Source organism: Phascolarctos cinereus, unplaced genomic scaffold (genome assembly GCF_003287225.1).
Source record: "Phascolarctos cinereus isolate Bilbo 61053 unplaced genomic scaffold, phaCin_HiC Scaffold_5;HRSCAF=322, whole genome shotgun sequence".
NCBI classification, from domain to species: domain Eukaryota; kingdom Metazoa; phylum Chordata; class Mammalia; order Diprotodontia; family Phascolarctidae; genus Phascolarctos; species Phascolarctos cinereus.
Window position 1 is genome coordinate 273689909 of NW_027555958.1, and position 16500 is coordinate 273706408.

A 16500-nucleotide genomic window follows, 5' to 3' on the forward strand; every position below is an offset into this window, starting at 1 on the left:
AGAGAAAGAAAATTATAGACCAATTTCTGTAACGAATATAGATGCAAAAATTTTAAACAAAATACCAGCAAATAGATTGCAGCAACTTATCACAAGAATAATGTAGTATGACCAGGTAGGATTTATACCAGGAATGCAGGGTTGGTTCAATATTAGGAAAATTATCAGCATCATTGAGCATATCAACACCAAACCCAACAGAAACTGCATGATCATCTCAATAGATGCAGAAAAAGCTTTCGATAAAATACAATACCCATTCGCATTAAAAACACTAGAAATCACAGGTATAAATGAAGACTTCCTTAAAATAATAAATAGCATCTATCTAAAACCTTCAGCAGGCATTATATGTAATGGGGACAGGCTAGAAGCATTTCCAATAAGATCAGGGGTGAAAGCAAGGATGTCCATTATCACCACTGTTATCCAATATTGTACTGGAAACGTTAGCTTTAGCAATAAGAGAAGAAAAAGAAATTGAAGGCATTAGAGTAGGCAAAGAAGAAACAAAGCTATCACTCTTTGCAGATGACATGATGATACACTTAGAGAATCAAGTAAAAAACTACTTGAAATAATAAACAACTTTAGCAAAGTTGCAGGCTATAAAATAAACCCACATAAATCATCAGCATTTCTATATATTACCAACAAAGCCCAACAGCAAGAGATAGAAAGAGAAATCCCATTTAAACTTACTGTAGACATTATAAAATATTTAGGAGTCTACCTCCCAAAACAAACCCAGGAACTCTGTGAACACAATTACAAAACACTTTTCACACAAATAAAATCAGATCTAAATAATTGGAAAAACAGCAGTTGCTCATGGGTAGGCCGAGCTAATATAATAAAAATGACAATCCTACCTAAGCTAATTTACTTATTCAGTGCCATACCAATCAAACTACCAAAAAATTATTTTATAGAGTTAGAAAAAATAATAACAAGATTCATTTGGAAAAACAAAAGGTCCAGAATATCAAAGGAACTAATGAAAAGAAATGCAGGGAAGGTGGCCTAGCAATTCCAGATCTTAAATTGTATTATAAAGCAGCAATCATCAAAACTGCTTGGTACTGGCTAAGAAATAGGGAGGTGGATCAGTGGAATAGGTTAAATATGCAAGACACAGTAGTCAATGACTATAGTAATCTATTATTTGATAAACCCAAAGACCCCAGCTTCTGGGATAAGAACCCACTCTTTGAAAAAAACTGCTGGGAAAACTGGAAAAGAGTATGGCAGAAACTAGGCATAGACCCAAATCTCACACCATATACCAAAATAAAGTCAAAATGGGTTCATGACTTAGATATAAAGGCTGATACCATAAGTAAACTGGGAGAACAAGGAATAGTTTACCTATCAGATCTATGGAGGACAGAAGAATTCATGACCAAACAGGAGATAGAGAACATTCTGAAAAGCAAAATGGATACTTTTGATTACATTAAATTGAAAAGTTTTTGCACAAACAAAGCCAATGCAACTAAGATTAGAAAGAAGGTAGAAAATTGGGAAAGAATTTTTACAACCAGTCTCTCTGATAAAGGCCTCATTTCTAAAATATATAGAGAATTAAGACAAATTTATAAGAACACAAGCCATTCCCCAGTTGATAAATGGTCAAAGGATATGAACAGACAGTTCTCAGATGAAGAAATTAAAGCCATCTATAGTCATATGAAAAAATCATTATTGATTAGAGAAATGCAAATCAAAACAACTCTGAGGTACCACATCACACCTATCAGATTGGCCAACATGACAAAACAGGAAAATGATAAATGTTGGAGAAGATGTGGGAAAACTGGAACACTAATACATTATTGATGGAGTTGTGAAATGATCCAACCATTTTGGAGAACAATTTGGAACTATGCCCAAAGGGCTACAAAAATGTGCATACCCTTTGATCCAGCAATAGCACTTCTAGGGCTATATCCCAAAGAAATCAAACAAATGGGAAAAGGACCCACATGTACAAAAATATTCATAGCAGCTCTTTTTGTGGTGGCAAAGAATTGGAAATTGAGGGGATGCCCATCAGTTGGGGAATGGCTGAGCAAGTTGTGGTATATGAATGTAATGGAATACTCTTGTGCTATGAGAAGTGATGAACAGGCTGACTTCAGAAAAACCTGGGAAGACTTATATGGTCTGATGCTGAGTGAAGTGAGCAGAACCAAGAGGACTCTGTACACAATAGCAGCCACGTTATACGATTACTAATATTGTTAAACTAAGCCCTTCTCAGTATTATAAGGATCTAAGACATCTCCAGAGGCCTCGTGATGGAAAATGCTGTTGGCATCCAAAGAAAAAACTATGGAAGTCGAATCGCTCTCGCTTATTTTTACCTTCTGTTGAGTTTTGTTTCATCTTTCTGCTGGTTCCTCCTATTGGTTTTAATTTTTACTTACAACTTCACTAATGTGAAAATATTTTTAGTAGGAATGTAGGTGTAGAGCCTATATCAGATTGTGTGCCGTATTGAGGAGGGTGGGGGGAATGAAAGGGGAGAAAAATTTTCAACTCAAAAGCATACGGAAGCAATTGTTGATAAATCAAAAAAAAATTAATAAAATTTAAAAAAAGAAAAAATATTTTTCAATCTATACTGAGTTCATCAGTTTTCTCTCTGAAGATGGATGGCATTTTTCATCATGATTCCTTTGGAATTGTCTTGGATCATTGTCCTTATCAGAGTAGTTGTTCACAGTTGATCATTGTTACAATATTGCTGTTACTGTATACAGTGTTCTCCTGGTTCTGCTCACTTGACTTTGCATTAGTTCATATAAGTCTTTCCATGTTTCTCTGAAACTGTCCTCCTGTCATTTCTTAAATCACAAGAGTATTCCATCACAATCATATACTACAGCTTGTCCAGCCATTCCCTAATTGATGGGCATCCCCTCAATATCCAATTCTTTACCATCATAAAAACAGCACTACAAATATTTTTGTACATATAGGTCCTTTCCTTTTTTCTTTGATCTCTTTGGGATACAGACCTAGTAGTGATGTTGCTGGGTCAAAGGGTATGCAGTTTTACAATCCTTTGAGTGTAGTTCCAAATTGTTCCCCAGAATGGTTGGACCACTTCACAACTTGATCAACAGCACATTAGTGTACCAATTTTTCCACTTCCCCTCCAGTATTTGTCACTTTCCTTTTCTGTCATGTTAGCCAATGTGATGGGTTTGTGGTGGTATCTCAGCGTTGTTTTAATTTACATTTCTCTAATTATTAGTGATTTGGAGCATTTTTTTTTTTTGCTTTTAGGCAATTGGGGTTAAGTGACTTGCCAGGGTCCCACAGCTAGTAAGTGTCAAGTGTTTGGTCTGAGGCCGGATTTGAACTCAGGTCCTCCTGACTTCAGGGCCGGTGCTCTATCCACTGCGCCACCTAGCTGCCCCTGATTTGGAGCATTTTTAAATGTGTCTTTAGATAGCTTTGACTTCTTCTAAAAACTGCCTGTTCATATCCTTTGAACGTTTATCAATTGGAAAATAGCTTTTATTTTTATAAATTTGGCTGAATTCCCTACATATTTGAGAAATGAGGGCTTTACTTAAAAATTTTGCTATACAAATGTCTCCACAGTTTCCTGCATTCCTTCTATTTTTGACTGCACTGGTTTTATGCGAGAAAGTTTTTTTAATTTCATGTAATCGCAATTATACATTTTACCTCCCATGATCATCTCTATCTCTTGTTTGGTAACAAATTCTTCCTTTATTCCTAGATCTCACAGGTAAGGTTTTTCCATGTTCCCCTAATTTGCTAATGATATTACCTTTATGGCTAAATTGTACCCATTTTGACCTTCTCTTGGTATATAGTGTGACATGATTGTCTATACCTAGTTTCCACCAAACTGCTTTCTGGTTTTGCTAGCAATTTTTGTCAAATAGTGAGTTCTTGTCCCCAAAGCTTGGATCTTTGGATTTATCAAACACTAGATTATTATGACCATTTACTACTCTGTATAAGATACCAAATGTATTCCACTGATCCATCACTCTATTTCTTAGCCAGTGCTAGCTTGTTCTGATTTATTATTGCTTTGTAATATTGTTTGAAATGTGGCACTCACAGGGCACCTTCCTTCATATATTTTTCATTGATTCCCCTGATATTCTTTACCTTTTGTTCTTCTAGATGAATTTTTTTTTCTAGCTTTATAAAATAATTCTTTGGTAGTTTGGTGGGTATGGCCCTGAACAAGCAAGTTAATTTATATAGTATTGTCATTTTTATCATTGGCTTACCCATGAGCAATTAATATTTCTCTAATTGTTTAGATCTGTCTTTATTTGCATGAAAAGTTAGAACTCAATGGATTTCTAAGTGAATTCTACCAAATATATAAAGAATGATTAATTCTAATACTATATAAGCTATTTGAAAAAAATAGATAAAGAAGTTGTACCAAATTCCTTCTATGTAGTTTTGATACCAAAAACAGTAGAATAAAAACAGAGAAAGGAAACTATAGACTGGTTCCCCTGATGAATATTAATGCAAAAAAATTTAAATAAAGTATTAGCAAGGAGCCTACAGCAATAAATTACAAAGACCACACACTATGACCAAATGGGATTTATATCAGTAATGATGGACTGGTTCAGTATTAGGAAAACTATAAACATAATTGAGTATATCAACAAAAATTATATTATTATATCAATAGATATAATAGATATAAAGCCAAGGAATAAATGAGCTTTTCTTTTTATGCTCATTTTATTTTTAATAATAATATTTCATTTTTCTCCTGTTACATATAAAAGTAATTTTAACATTCATTTTTTTAAGTCTTGAGTTCCAAATTGTATCCAGGAAGCCATGCTCCTTCCTTGAGATAGTAAGCAATTTGATATAGGTTATACATGTGAAATCATGTAAAATATTTACATGGAGCTTTCCTTTTTTAAAATTTTTTTTATTAATTTATTTTGATTTCTCAACAATCACTTCCATAAACTTTTGGGTTTTAAGTTTTTGTCTCCCTCCCTGCCCACCTCCCTCCCCAAGATGGCATCCAATCTGATATAGATTTTACATATACATTCCTATTAAACATATTTTCACATTAGTGATGTTGCAAGGAAGAATCAGAACCAACAGGAAGAGCCATAAGAAAGAGAAAACAAAACAAAACAGAAGAAAAAAATAGCAAATAGTGTGCTGCGATGTGCATTCAAACTCCATAGTCTTTTCTTTGGATATGGATAGCATTTTCCATCATGAGACCTTTGGAGATGTCTTAGATCCTTGCATTGCTGAGAAGAACTAAGTCTATCAACATTAGTCATCACACAAGGTGGCTGTTACTGTGTATCATGTTCTCCTGGTTCTGCTCACTTCACTCAGACCATACAAGTCTTTCTAGGATATTCTAAAGTCAGCCTGCTCATTATTTCTTACAGCACAACAGTATTCCATTACATTCACATACTACAACTTGCTCAGCCATTCCCTAATTGATGGGCATTCTCTCAATTTCTAATTCTTTGCCACCACAAATAGAGCTGCTATGAATATTTTTGTACATGTGGGTCCTTTTCCCATTTGTATGATCTCTTTGAGATACAGCCCTAGAAGTGCTATTGCTGGGTCAAAAGGTATGCACAATTTTATAGTCCTTTAGGCATAGTTCCAAATTGCTCTCCAGAATGGTTGGATCAGTTCACAACTCCACCAACAATGCATTAGTGTTCCAATTTTCCCACATCTTCTCCAACATTTATCATTTTCCTGTTTTGTCATGTTGGCCAATCTGATAGATGTGATGTGGTACCTCAGAGTTGTTTTGATTTGCATTTCTCTAATCAATAGTGATTTAGAGCATTTTTTCATATGATTATAGATGGCTTTAATTTCTCCATCTGAGAACTGCCTGTTCACATCCTTTGACCATTTAGCAATTGGGGAATGACTTGTATTCTCATAAATTTGACTTAATTCTCTATATATTTTAGAAATGAGGCCCTTATCAGAGAGACTGGTTGTAAAAATTCTTTCTCAATTTTCTACTTTCCTTCTAATCTTAGTTGCACTGGCTTTGTTTGTGCAGAAACTTTTCATTTTAATGTAATCAAAATTATCCATTTTGCATTTCGTAATGTTCTCTATCTCTTGTTTGGTCATGAATTCTTCTGTTTTCCATAAACCTGATAGGTAAATTATTCCTTGCTTTCCCAATTTGCTTATAGTATCAGCCTATATATCTAAATTGTGTACCCATTTTGACTTTATTTTGGTGTATGGTGTGAGATTTTGGTCAATGCCTAGTTTCTGCCATACTCTTTTACAGTTTTCCCAGCACTTTCTGTCAAATGGTGAGTTCTTATCCCAGAAGCTGGAGTCTTTGGGTTTATCAAAGAGTAGATTGCTATAGTCATTGACTACTGTGTCTTGCATACCTAAGCTATTCCACTTATCCACCACTGTATTTCTTAGCCAGTACCAAGTAGTTTGGTTGATTACTGCTTTATAATACAATTTAAGATATGGAATGACTAGGCCACCTTCCCCTGCATTTCTTTTCATTACTTCCCTTGATATTCTGGACCTCTTGTTATTCCAAATAAATTTTGTTATTATTTTTTTCTAGCTCTATAAAATAATTCCTTGGTAGTTTGGTTGGTATGGCCTTGAATAAGCAAGTTAATTTATATAGTATTGTCATTTTTATCATTGCCTTGACCTACCCATGAGCAATTAATATTTCTCTAATTGTTAAGATCTATCTTTATTTGCATGAAAAGTTAGAACTCAATGAATTTCTAAATGAATTCTACCAAATATATAAAGAATGATTAATTCCAATACTATATAAGCTATTTGAAAAAAATAAAGGAGTTGTACCAAATTCCTTCTGTGATACAAATGTAGTTTTGATACCAAAAATAAGGAGAGCAAAAACAGAGAAAGAAAACTATAAACTAGTTCCCCTGATGAATATTAATGCAAAAAAATTAAATAAAGTACTAGCAAGGAGCCTACAGCAATAAATCACAAAGATCACACACTATGACCAAATGGGATTTATATCAGTAATGAAGGACTGGTTCAGTATTAGGAAAACTATAAGCATAATTGACTATATCAACAAAAATTATATTATTGTAGCAATAGATATAATAGATATAAAGCCAAGGAATAAATGAGCTTTTCTTTTTATGCTTATTTCATTTTTTAATAATAACATTTCATTTTTCTCCTATTACATATAAAAGCAATTGTAACATTCATGTTTTTAAGTCTTGAGCTCCAAATTCTATCCAGGAAGCCCTGCTCCCTCCTTGAGACAGTAAGCAATTTGATATAGGTTACACATGTGAAAGCATGTAAAATATCTACATGGAGCTTTTCTTAAAATGATAAGTAGTATCTATCTAAAACTAAGAACAAGCATTATTTGTAATGAGGATAAAATAGAAGCCTTAGATCAAGGGTGAAATAAGGAAGTCCATTATTGCCACTAGCATTCAATATTGTACTAGAAATGCTAGCTATAGCAGTAAAAATTGAAGAAATAAGAATAGGCAATGAGGAAACAAAACTTTCACTCTTTGCAGATGATATGCTGGTATATTTAGAGAACCCTAAAGAATCAACTAAAAAAACTAGTTGAAACAACTTTGGCAAAGTTACAGGATATAAAATAAACCCACATAAATCGTTAGCATTTCCATATATTACTAACAAAACCCAGCAGGAAGAGACAGAAACAGAAATTCCTTTGAAAATAATTGTAGAGATTATAATATATTTTGGAGTCTACATGCTAAGACAAACCCAGGAACTATATGAATATAATTACAAATTACATCAGGAAAACAAGGAAACATCAGATCAATAAAGTGAACATGCAACTAAAATTTTTTGAAAAAAAAACACAAAAATATCTAAATAAACACCAGAATAGAATTCATATAGTTTTGGGAAGTACAAGAGAACAGAGGACAGGAAACATAATACAGAATGATTAGTTAAGGGGACACTTAGGTGGCCCAGTGGATAGAGCACCGACCCTGGTTTCAGGAGGACCTGAGTTCAAATCTGACCTCAGACACATAACACTCACTAGCTGTGTGACCTTAGACAAATCACTTAACCCCACTGCCTTGACAGAAAAACAAACAAACAAACAAACAAAAAGAATGATTAGTTAAAAAGTCTGGGCTTAGATTCTTAAAATCTAGCCACTTCTCAGATTCTTATAATCTATCCGCGGGTTTAGATTCTTACAATCTAGCCAAGAGCCTACTAATGGGGCAGCTAGGTGGTGCAGTGGATAGAGCACTGGCCCTGATGTCAGGAGGACCTGAGTTCAAATCTGGCCTCAGACCAGCTGCTTGACGCTTACTAGCTGTGTGACCCTGGGCAAGTCACTTAACTCCAATTGCCTCTCCAAAACAAAACAAAAAAAGTCTGATATATCATAGATGATGGAAAACAATATGATTAGATGACAGTCATGGATGAAGGACCAGTCAACACCCGTCTCTTTTTTAGACATCTGTAGATTGCAATTAGAGACAAAGCCAGAATAGCAATTGGCATGATCATTAGCCACCATGTATTGCTTTGATTTGTTGTTGGAGTACCTGTAATGAAAGAAAAGCAAAAATGACTTGTGAGCCTTGGACTAGGAATTCAAAGATCTATATTTGCATCCCTACTAGGCCAAAAAGTTGCTATATTATTTTGGGCAAATCATTTCATTTCTCTGGGTCTTAGCTTCCTCATTTGTAAAATAAAGGTGATGATAATAAGGTCCTTTTCCAGCTCAAATACCCTATGGCTCCATGAGCCAAGAAGGTTAAGGACTTGGTGGAGAAGCTTGTCCACCCAAAGTGTCCTCTTCTCCTTCAATGCTTTACTAGCCCCTTGACCTGCTATTCACAAAAGGATGTACAGTAATTGCAGAACAAGTTTACTTCTTGTCCCGAAGTCCTTCACTGTGCCTCAAAATATGATTGGGCTGCTTTGATAAGAAAGTAAACTGCATTTTTTAAAAATTCAAAGAATAGAGTTAGAAATCATTTAGAGAAGCTACTTGGAAGACCAGAGAACTAGCAGAAATGGATATGAAGAAATCTCAATGTGAGTGTTTATTTTTTAGGCCTTTGGAAAGGGCAGGTTTAAGGAGAAGTAAATGATACTAGTTGGTAGTATCCTGGATATGCCAAGATAAGACCCAATACCATCCATCCTGTTGGACAGTGAGTGGTATGTTTTGTGTGTATCTATAGTAACTCAGCTCATAGGGGTAGAGGTGGTAACAACCAATGTAAATTCTTCCTGAGGTGCACCATATCTCACTAGTGTCTAGGGTGGGAGAACCAAATTCTTTACAGTATCATAGTTGGACTCCATATCTCTGATACCATTGCCTTAGAATAATATTCCTAGACTTAGGTAATATTTTATTGACTGGTCAACCAAGGAGAACCTGAGGGAGTTCTCATTTTGGAGAGAGGTTGGTGTGGCAAAAATCCTACATTTAGAGTTAGATGACCTGGGTTCAAATTCTGGCCCTTACACTAATGAGCTGTATTCCCTTCCTCACTCTCAGTTTCATCGTCTTGCAAATGGCAGTGTGGATAATAATATTCACTCAGCCTGCCTCAGAAGGTTATTATGCAAAAAGCAAACCGTAAACCTTAAAGTGCTTTAAAAAATGAATTATTTTCTCAAAGTGACAAAGTTCAGCATCCTGCACAGTATTTCTGAGCTTCTTGCTGGGTCCTGTCCCAAATGCCACTGGGATTGCAATTGTTAGCCTAAACAGCAAGAAAAACTCAAAAAGTTGTTAGCTGCCTCTGACACATTCTTCCAGACTTTACCTGAGGACTTTTCCACGATGGCACTGGTATAGCAAGTTTGTGCACAAAGTTCTTGGGAGCCCTTCTCATCCATGACTTTACAGCATGGTGGATTACTATAGAAACTGTCATTCCAGAGTTGAGAGCTGCTGAGATTGAATAGGCCTGTGGCATCCTGAGTGGATGTGAACTCCGTCTGCCTTCTTGGCAGGTCATTGGACCAGATGATTCTTCTCCCTGCCTTTACATTGGTTGCTCTGCAGATCAGACAGCCATTTTCCTTGGAGATTGTAGGGGGTTCTGGAAGAAGCAAAATCATATGAAGACAAATAAATGCCAGGAGGAGGAGTCACCCTCAGAAGGAACAGGAAATGTTGGACAAAGGATTCAGACACCAATGCATTGGAGAACTCTACTCCCACTCTAGCCCGTGATCTCAATAAAAACATCACCACCAATGATGATGATATAATGCTTTAAGGGTGGCAAAATGCTTTATGTACATTATTTCATTTGAGCTTCACAACAATCCTGCCTATATTGTGGTATATGAATGTAGTGGAATACTATTGTGCTATAAGAAATGATGAACAGGTTGGGACTTCAGAAAAACTTGGAAGACTTATATGGTCTGATGCTGAGTGAAATGAGCAGAACCAAGAGAACACTGTACACGATAACAGCCACTTCCTGCGATGTCTTTGTTATGCCCATTTTATGGATGAGAAAACAAAGCCTTAGAGGTTAAAATGACTTGCCCAGGTCCAATGATCTATCTACTGTGTCACCTATCTGCCTTCAAGAAGTACACAAAGTCCTATACTAGGTTGTGGTATTAAAAAAAAAAGCAGCTTGATCTGGTGGGAAAGGCAATCATTGTATGATTTCTGAATTCACTAACTTCTCTTCCCCTCCCCCTAACATTTACAGAATGCTTGCTGTATGCCAGGCACACACAGAGGCAGCAAGGTAGCACAGTGGATAGAGCACTGGCCCTGGAGTCAGGAGATTTGAGTTCAAATCCAACCTCATGTGACCCTGGGCAACTCACTTAACCTGTTTGCTTTTATCCACTGGAGAAGGAAATGGCAAACCACTCCAGTGTCTTTGTCAAGAAAATCCCATGGAAAATTGGAACACTAATGCATTGCTGGTGGAGTTATGAACTGATCCAACCATTCTGGGGAGCAATTTGGAACTATGCCCAAAGGGCTATGAAAATGTGCATACCCTTTGACCCTATATCCCAAAGAGATCATACAAATGGGAAAAGGACCCACATGTACAAAAATATTCGTAGCAGCTCTTTTTGTGGTGGCAAAGAATTGGAAATTGAGGGGATGCCCATCAATTGAGAATGGCTGAGCAAGTTGTAGTATATGAATGTAATGGAACACTATTGTGTTATAAGAAATGATGAACAGGCTGACTTCAGAAAAACTTGGAAAGACTTGTATGGTCTGATGCTGAGTGAAATGAGCAGAACCAAGACAACGTTGTACACAATAACAGCCACGTTGTGCGATGACTAATATTAAGAGACTTAACCCTTCCCAGCAATACAAGGATCTAAGACATCTCCAGAGGCCCTGTGATGGAAAATGCTATCCACATCCAAAGAAAGAACTATGGAAGTTGAATGCAGATCGAAGCATACTATTTGCTTTTTTTTTCTCTTCCATTGAGTTTTGTTTCCTCTTTCTGATGGTTCCTCCTATTGGTTCTAATTTTTACTTACAACATCACTAATCTGAAAATATGTTTATTAAGAATGTATATATATAGCCTATATCAAATTGTGTGCCATCTTGGGGAGGGTGGTGCAGAGGAAGGGGGAAAAATTTTAAACTGAAAAGCATGTGGAAGTGATTGTTGATAAATCAAAATAAATTAATTTTAAAAAATTTTAAAAAAAAGAAAATCCCATGGACAGTTTTGGCAGTCTATAGTCTGTGGGGTCACAAAGAGATAGACACTACTGAAGAACAACAGTGTGCCAAGCACTGTGCTAGGCTCTTTACAACTATTACTTCATTTGGTCACACAATTTATCTAATAATTTATAACTAACTCATCGTGTGACTTTGCCTTCCTGAGCCTTGCTTTCTTCATCTGTAAAATGAGGAGGTTAGATTAGATCTCCAAGGTCCCTTCTAGCTTTGAAATTCTGTGAACCTATGAATGAGAAGATGTGATCCTTACTCTTAAGGGAACTTCCAATTTCATTGTAGAGACCGAACTACCACACAAAATGGCATGGAAACATTTAAAAAATACTATGTCCATGGAATGGCCCCTCAAGGGGGAATAGGAGTTAGTCAATGAAGGCTTCCAGATCAGCATAGCAGAGAAGAAAGAGCGCTTATTTGGGGTCAGAGGACCTCCTATGTAACTATTGCACAAGTCACTTTGACTCTCTGGTATCTCCTGTCTGATGAGTTTCTGTAACTTAGGTTGTTCCCAAGAGAATTTGTTTGGCTAGTCTTCTTGAGAAGATAGAGGTTCTTGGGGGAATGTCCTCTGGCTTAGAAAAAATGAGCTGATATAGGCGCAGCTAGGTGGCACAGGTGACAGAGCACCACCACTGGAGTCAGGAAGACCTGAGTTCCAATCCAGCCTCAGACACTTACTAGCTTTGTGACCTTGGGTAAGTCACTTAACCCCGATTGCCTCAACAACAAAACGAGCTGACAGGACTGTTCTACCCCTTCTCCCGTTTGCTCTTATACCTTTCTTCCAAAGTCGGGGGGGGATGGAGTGAAGGGACCTCTCTTCTCTTTCCCACCCAGTAGGCAATAGTAGCTGCCTTTTGGCAGAACCACTGAGCAAGTACTAATTCTCCTCTGATGGCAGCAACATCTGGGTGATAGCAGAATATGAACATGTCCTCTAGAAGCACGTGGCAGAGGGAGACGTGTGCTTGCCCGTATGACTCAAGAAGGGAATTAATGTCGGTGAACCCCAACCTCCTGCGCAGAAGATGAGGCATCGTGATTTCCTAGTCTGTGATCACAGAATCAGTTTTTCTAACAGAGAAGAGATATTTCTTGGGTAGTGCCAGCTTTGGGTGTTGCCTTAAGAGTAACCCCAATTTCAGAGTTTTAGAATTGTATCTTCTAGAGGGAAAAGAGGTGTTCTTGAGTAGGATGCCTCTTGGATAAGGAAAAGGATCACCCACATGGCCCCTCACAGCTGGAGGAGCGGCAAGAAGGAGATTAAAGCCATGCATGGCAGGGCGAGTGGTCAGGACCTTATTCCCTTCCCCCTAGTTTCCCACCCTTTACAATGAATTATTTGGACTGCCTATGATGGGAAGGGAATTGCCTGACTAGATACTTCAAAGTATGTTTACCTTCAAGGGGGCTTAAATAGTAAGGGGTGCTATGAGTCCAAAAGGGAGTTTGTGGGACCCTGTGGGAGAACTAGGGGTCTACTATAATGTTGGTGTGTGGTCTTGATGGCAAACCTATGTTCACTTCCCTTCTAAGGAGAGCTTACGGACTATCATAACACTTTAAGTGTTTCTTGTATTTGTTTATGAAACCTCGTGAATCCTTTATATCTTTTGCATTTTCTGTGGGGTAAAATAATGGCTGTACCCAATATATATCCATTATCTTGAGTGCTTATGTGGGAACTAGAGGCCCAGGTAGTCACATTTATGCAAACTTAGGCATGAATATATTTAGATATTTCCCACTGTAAACTCTGGGTAAGAATACATGAGTCAAAGAGAAAATGGCCTTTTGGGGAGATTCAGTTTGTTCAGTCATTTTTCAGTCCTGTCTGATTCTTCATGACCTCATTTTGGAGTTTTCTTGGTAAAGATATTGGAAAGTAGTTTGCTATTTCCTTCGCCAGCTCATTTTACAGATGAGGAAACTGAGGAAAATTGGGTTAAGTGACTAGCCCAGGGCCATACAGATAGTAAATGTCTGAGGTAGGATTTGAAAAGATGTCTTCTTGATTCCAAGCTTAGTGTTCTATCCACTACACCACCCAGCTGCAGAATAGATACAGAATCACAGACTGACAGCCTGAATCATCTAATTAAAGGGGCTCAGCTTTTAGAACACTAGTGTCAAAAGCTCCTCCATCCAAATCCTACCACTGTCCAAACTCTTTCAATCTCAAAGGCTTCACCAGTCACCTGTGAAGACTCTCTGACCACAAACATGCCAATGGATTTCTTAGCGGCACTATCCCATTAAAGAAACAGTTAGGTAGCATAATAAATAGAGAGCTGGACCTGATATCTAAAAAATCTGAGTTCCAATCCAGCTCCAAGGGAAAAGGACCCACATATGCAAAAATATTTACAGCAGGTCTTTTTGTGGTGACCAAGAATTGGAAATTGAGGGGATGCCCATCCATTGGGGAATGGCTGAACAAGTTGCGGCATATGAATGTAATGGAATACTATTGTGCTATAAGAAATGATGAGCAGGCTGACTTCAGAAAAACCTGAAAAGACTGACGTGAACTGATGCTGAACGAAATGAGTAGAAGCAGGAGGACATTGTACTCAGTAACAGCAACACTGTACAATGACTAATTTTGATAGATTTAGCTCTTCTCAGCAATGCAAGGATCTGACATCTCCAAAAGTCTCATGATGGAAAATGCTGTCCACATCCAGAGAAAGAACTATGGAGTTTGAATGCAGATCGAAGCACACTATTTGCACGCTCTCTTTTTTTGTTACTTCTTTCTCGTGATTCCTCCCATTGGTTCTTCTTTACAACATGACTAATGTGAAAATATGTTTAATATGAATGTATATGTGTAGCCTATATCAGATTGCATGTCATCTTGTGGAGGAGGGAAGTGAGGGAGGAGAAGAAAATTTAGATTTCAAAATCTTATGGAAGTAAATGTTGAAAACTGAAAATAAATAAGTAAATTTTTTAAAAATCCAGCTTCAGATACTTATTAACTATATAACCCTGGGCAAGTCATCCAACCTCTTTTTGCCTCAAATTTCTCATCTGTTAAATGGGGATAATAATAGCACCTCTCTCCCAGAGTTGTGAGAATGAAATGAGATATTTATAAAGTACTTTTGCAAACCTGAAAGTACTATGTAAATTGCTAGCTAGCTTTTGTTATAGGAAATCTAGTCATCAAGGAAGGACGAGGTAGTCACAGCTAAACCGCAAGGCACTTCTCCTTGCTATCTGAAGGGGCCAGGCCTGTAACATGCTAGGAGAACAATGACACCAAAATAAGGGGGCTCAGATGGGTGGCTATACAGCCACTTATGACACTCATTCCCAATAATTCATTCCCAGGACTTTTAGGAAAATCAGCCTGCTTGAGAATGCAGCTATGTAATTAATGCACGTTCTAGATCTTGATCATCTGAAGTTTTCTGAATGATCTGACTCAACAAGGTAAGGAAGAAATTTTTGCCCTTGAGGTAAATATCTGTCCATTGCTTTAAATAGTTAAGATGTCTGAGAAGACACTCCTCCAACCAGGATAGTCAGTTGTATCTGTTCCATCTTTGAAAGGCAAAGACATATAGAGGGTAGAGACCTGGCCTTGGAATTGGGAAGATCTGCGTTCAAACCCTGCCTATGATACAATCTAGTTGTGCGACCATGGGCAAGTCATTTAACCTGTCATTTTCCTCAGGCAACTTTGAGATCACAAGCTATCAATGAGTTGCTCATCAGAGGAGGGAGTTTCCATACCAAAGAAATCACAGGTCCAGATCCCTCAAAAAGTTACCAGTACTATAGTTATCTGTATTGAGATGTTTAGTAATTACATGTAAGCCCTAGGAGGTCAGGGATCCATCACACCTAAACTTTGTATCTCCCTCATGTTGTACCTACTAGATACACATAGTCGGTACTTAATAAATGCTTGTCAAGTTGAACAATTGAACTTCCAACGTAAGAGAGAAAGATCTCATAATGTTCCCTAACTTATAATGTACCCATTCCTGACTTTTCCTCACCTGAAACAGTTAGTGTAGTGAACTTATTTGAGGACCCTTGGCCTGAAAGATGCCACCGGTAGACTCCACAATGGGAAAATTGGATGTTCTGAATCACCAACGTGGCTTCTTGATTCTTAAATCTGAGACGCATCCCATGCTGAAGGTGAGACTCTCCTACTGTGGTCATGCTGAAGAGGAGTTCTTCGTCTTTCTTGTCACTACGGAAAAACAAGTCTATACTATCAAAGTCCATGGTGCTTTTGCAGATTATCTCAACCTGGTCATTTCTGCAAGCAGATACTTCTTTCTGGCATTCAAATTTCGCAAACTCTGCAATAAGTGAACAAATTCCAGAATCATGTCATCATCATCACTACCACCCCCACCATCATCATCAACACTTAGTGAGACACTACCGTGGACCAAGTGCTGGGGTCAAGAGGCATGAGGCATTCACTGTCTCTGACTTTGAGGACTTGCTTTCCAATAAGAATACATAAGCTCAGTGTCAAATGGATGATTGGCATAGATATCATGTACTCAAAGTTCAAAGGACAGAGAGATCACTGAGGTCTGGGGTTAGGGCAGCTGGGAAAGGCTTCTCGGAGAAGGCTGACTGTGAATTAGCCTTGAAAGATTCTCAGTAATTGACAAACAGGAACATCTTAGTTAAAAGCTTCTGAATGAAAACTTCTATAAATG

At 37.4% G+C, this 16500-nt stretch overlaps 1 protein-coding gene across 4 annotated transcripts in view; it reads right to left on the reverse strand.

The window, feature by feature from the left end:
* Window positions 1–16500, reverse strand: part of CD7 (CD7 molecule) — a 73044-nt gene that overhangs the window by 27426 nt on the left and 29118 nt on the right. For 2 of the 4 annotated variants that reach the window (XM_021000865.2, XM_078155876.1), the window contains 2 exons: window positions 15817–16016; window positions 9873–10151 (listed from right to left, as the gene is read on the reverse strand). In XM_021000865.2, the coding sequence (XP_020856524.1) occupies window positions 9873–10151; window positions 15817–15985 (448 nt within the window). In that variant the 5' untranslated portion in view covers window positions 15986–16016. Of the gene's footprint in view, window positions 1–9872; window positions 10152–15816; window positions 16129–16500 lie in introns of all 4 variants that reach the window. The other 2 variants (XM_021000863.2, XM_021000862.2) reach the window with 1 other exon arrangement.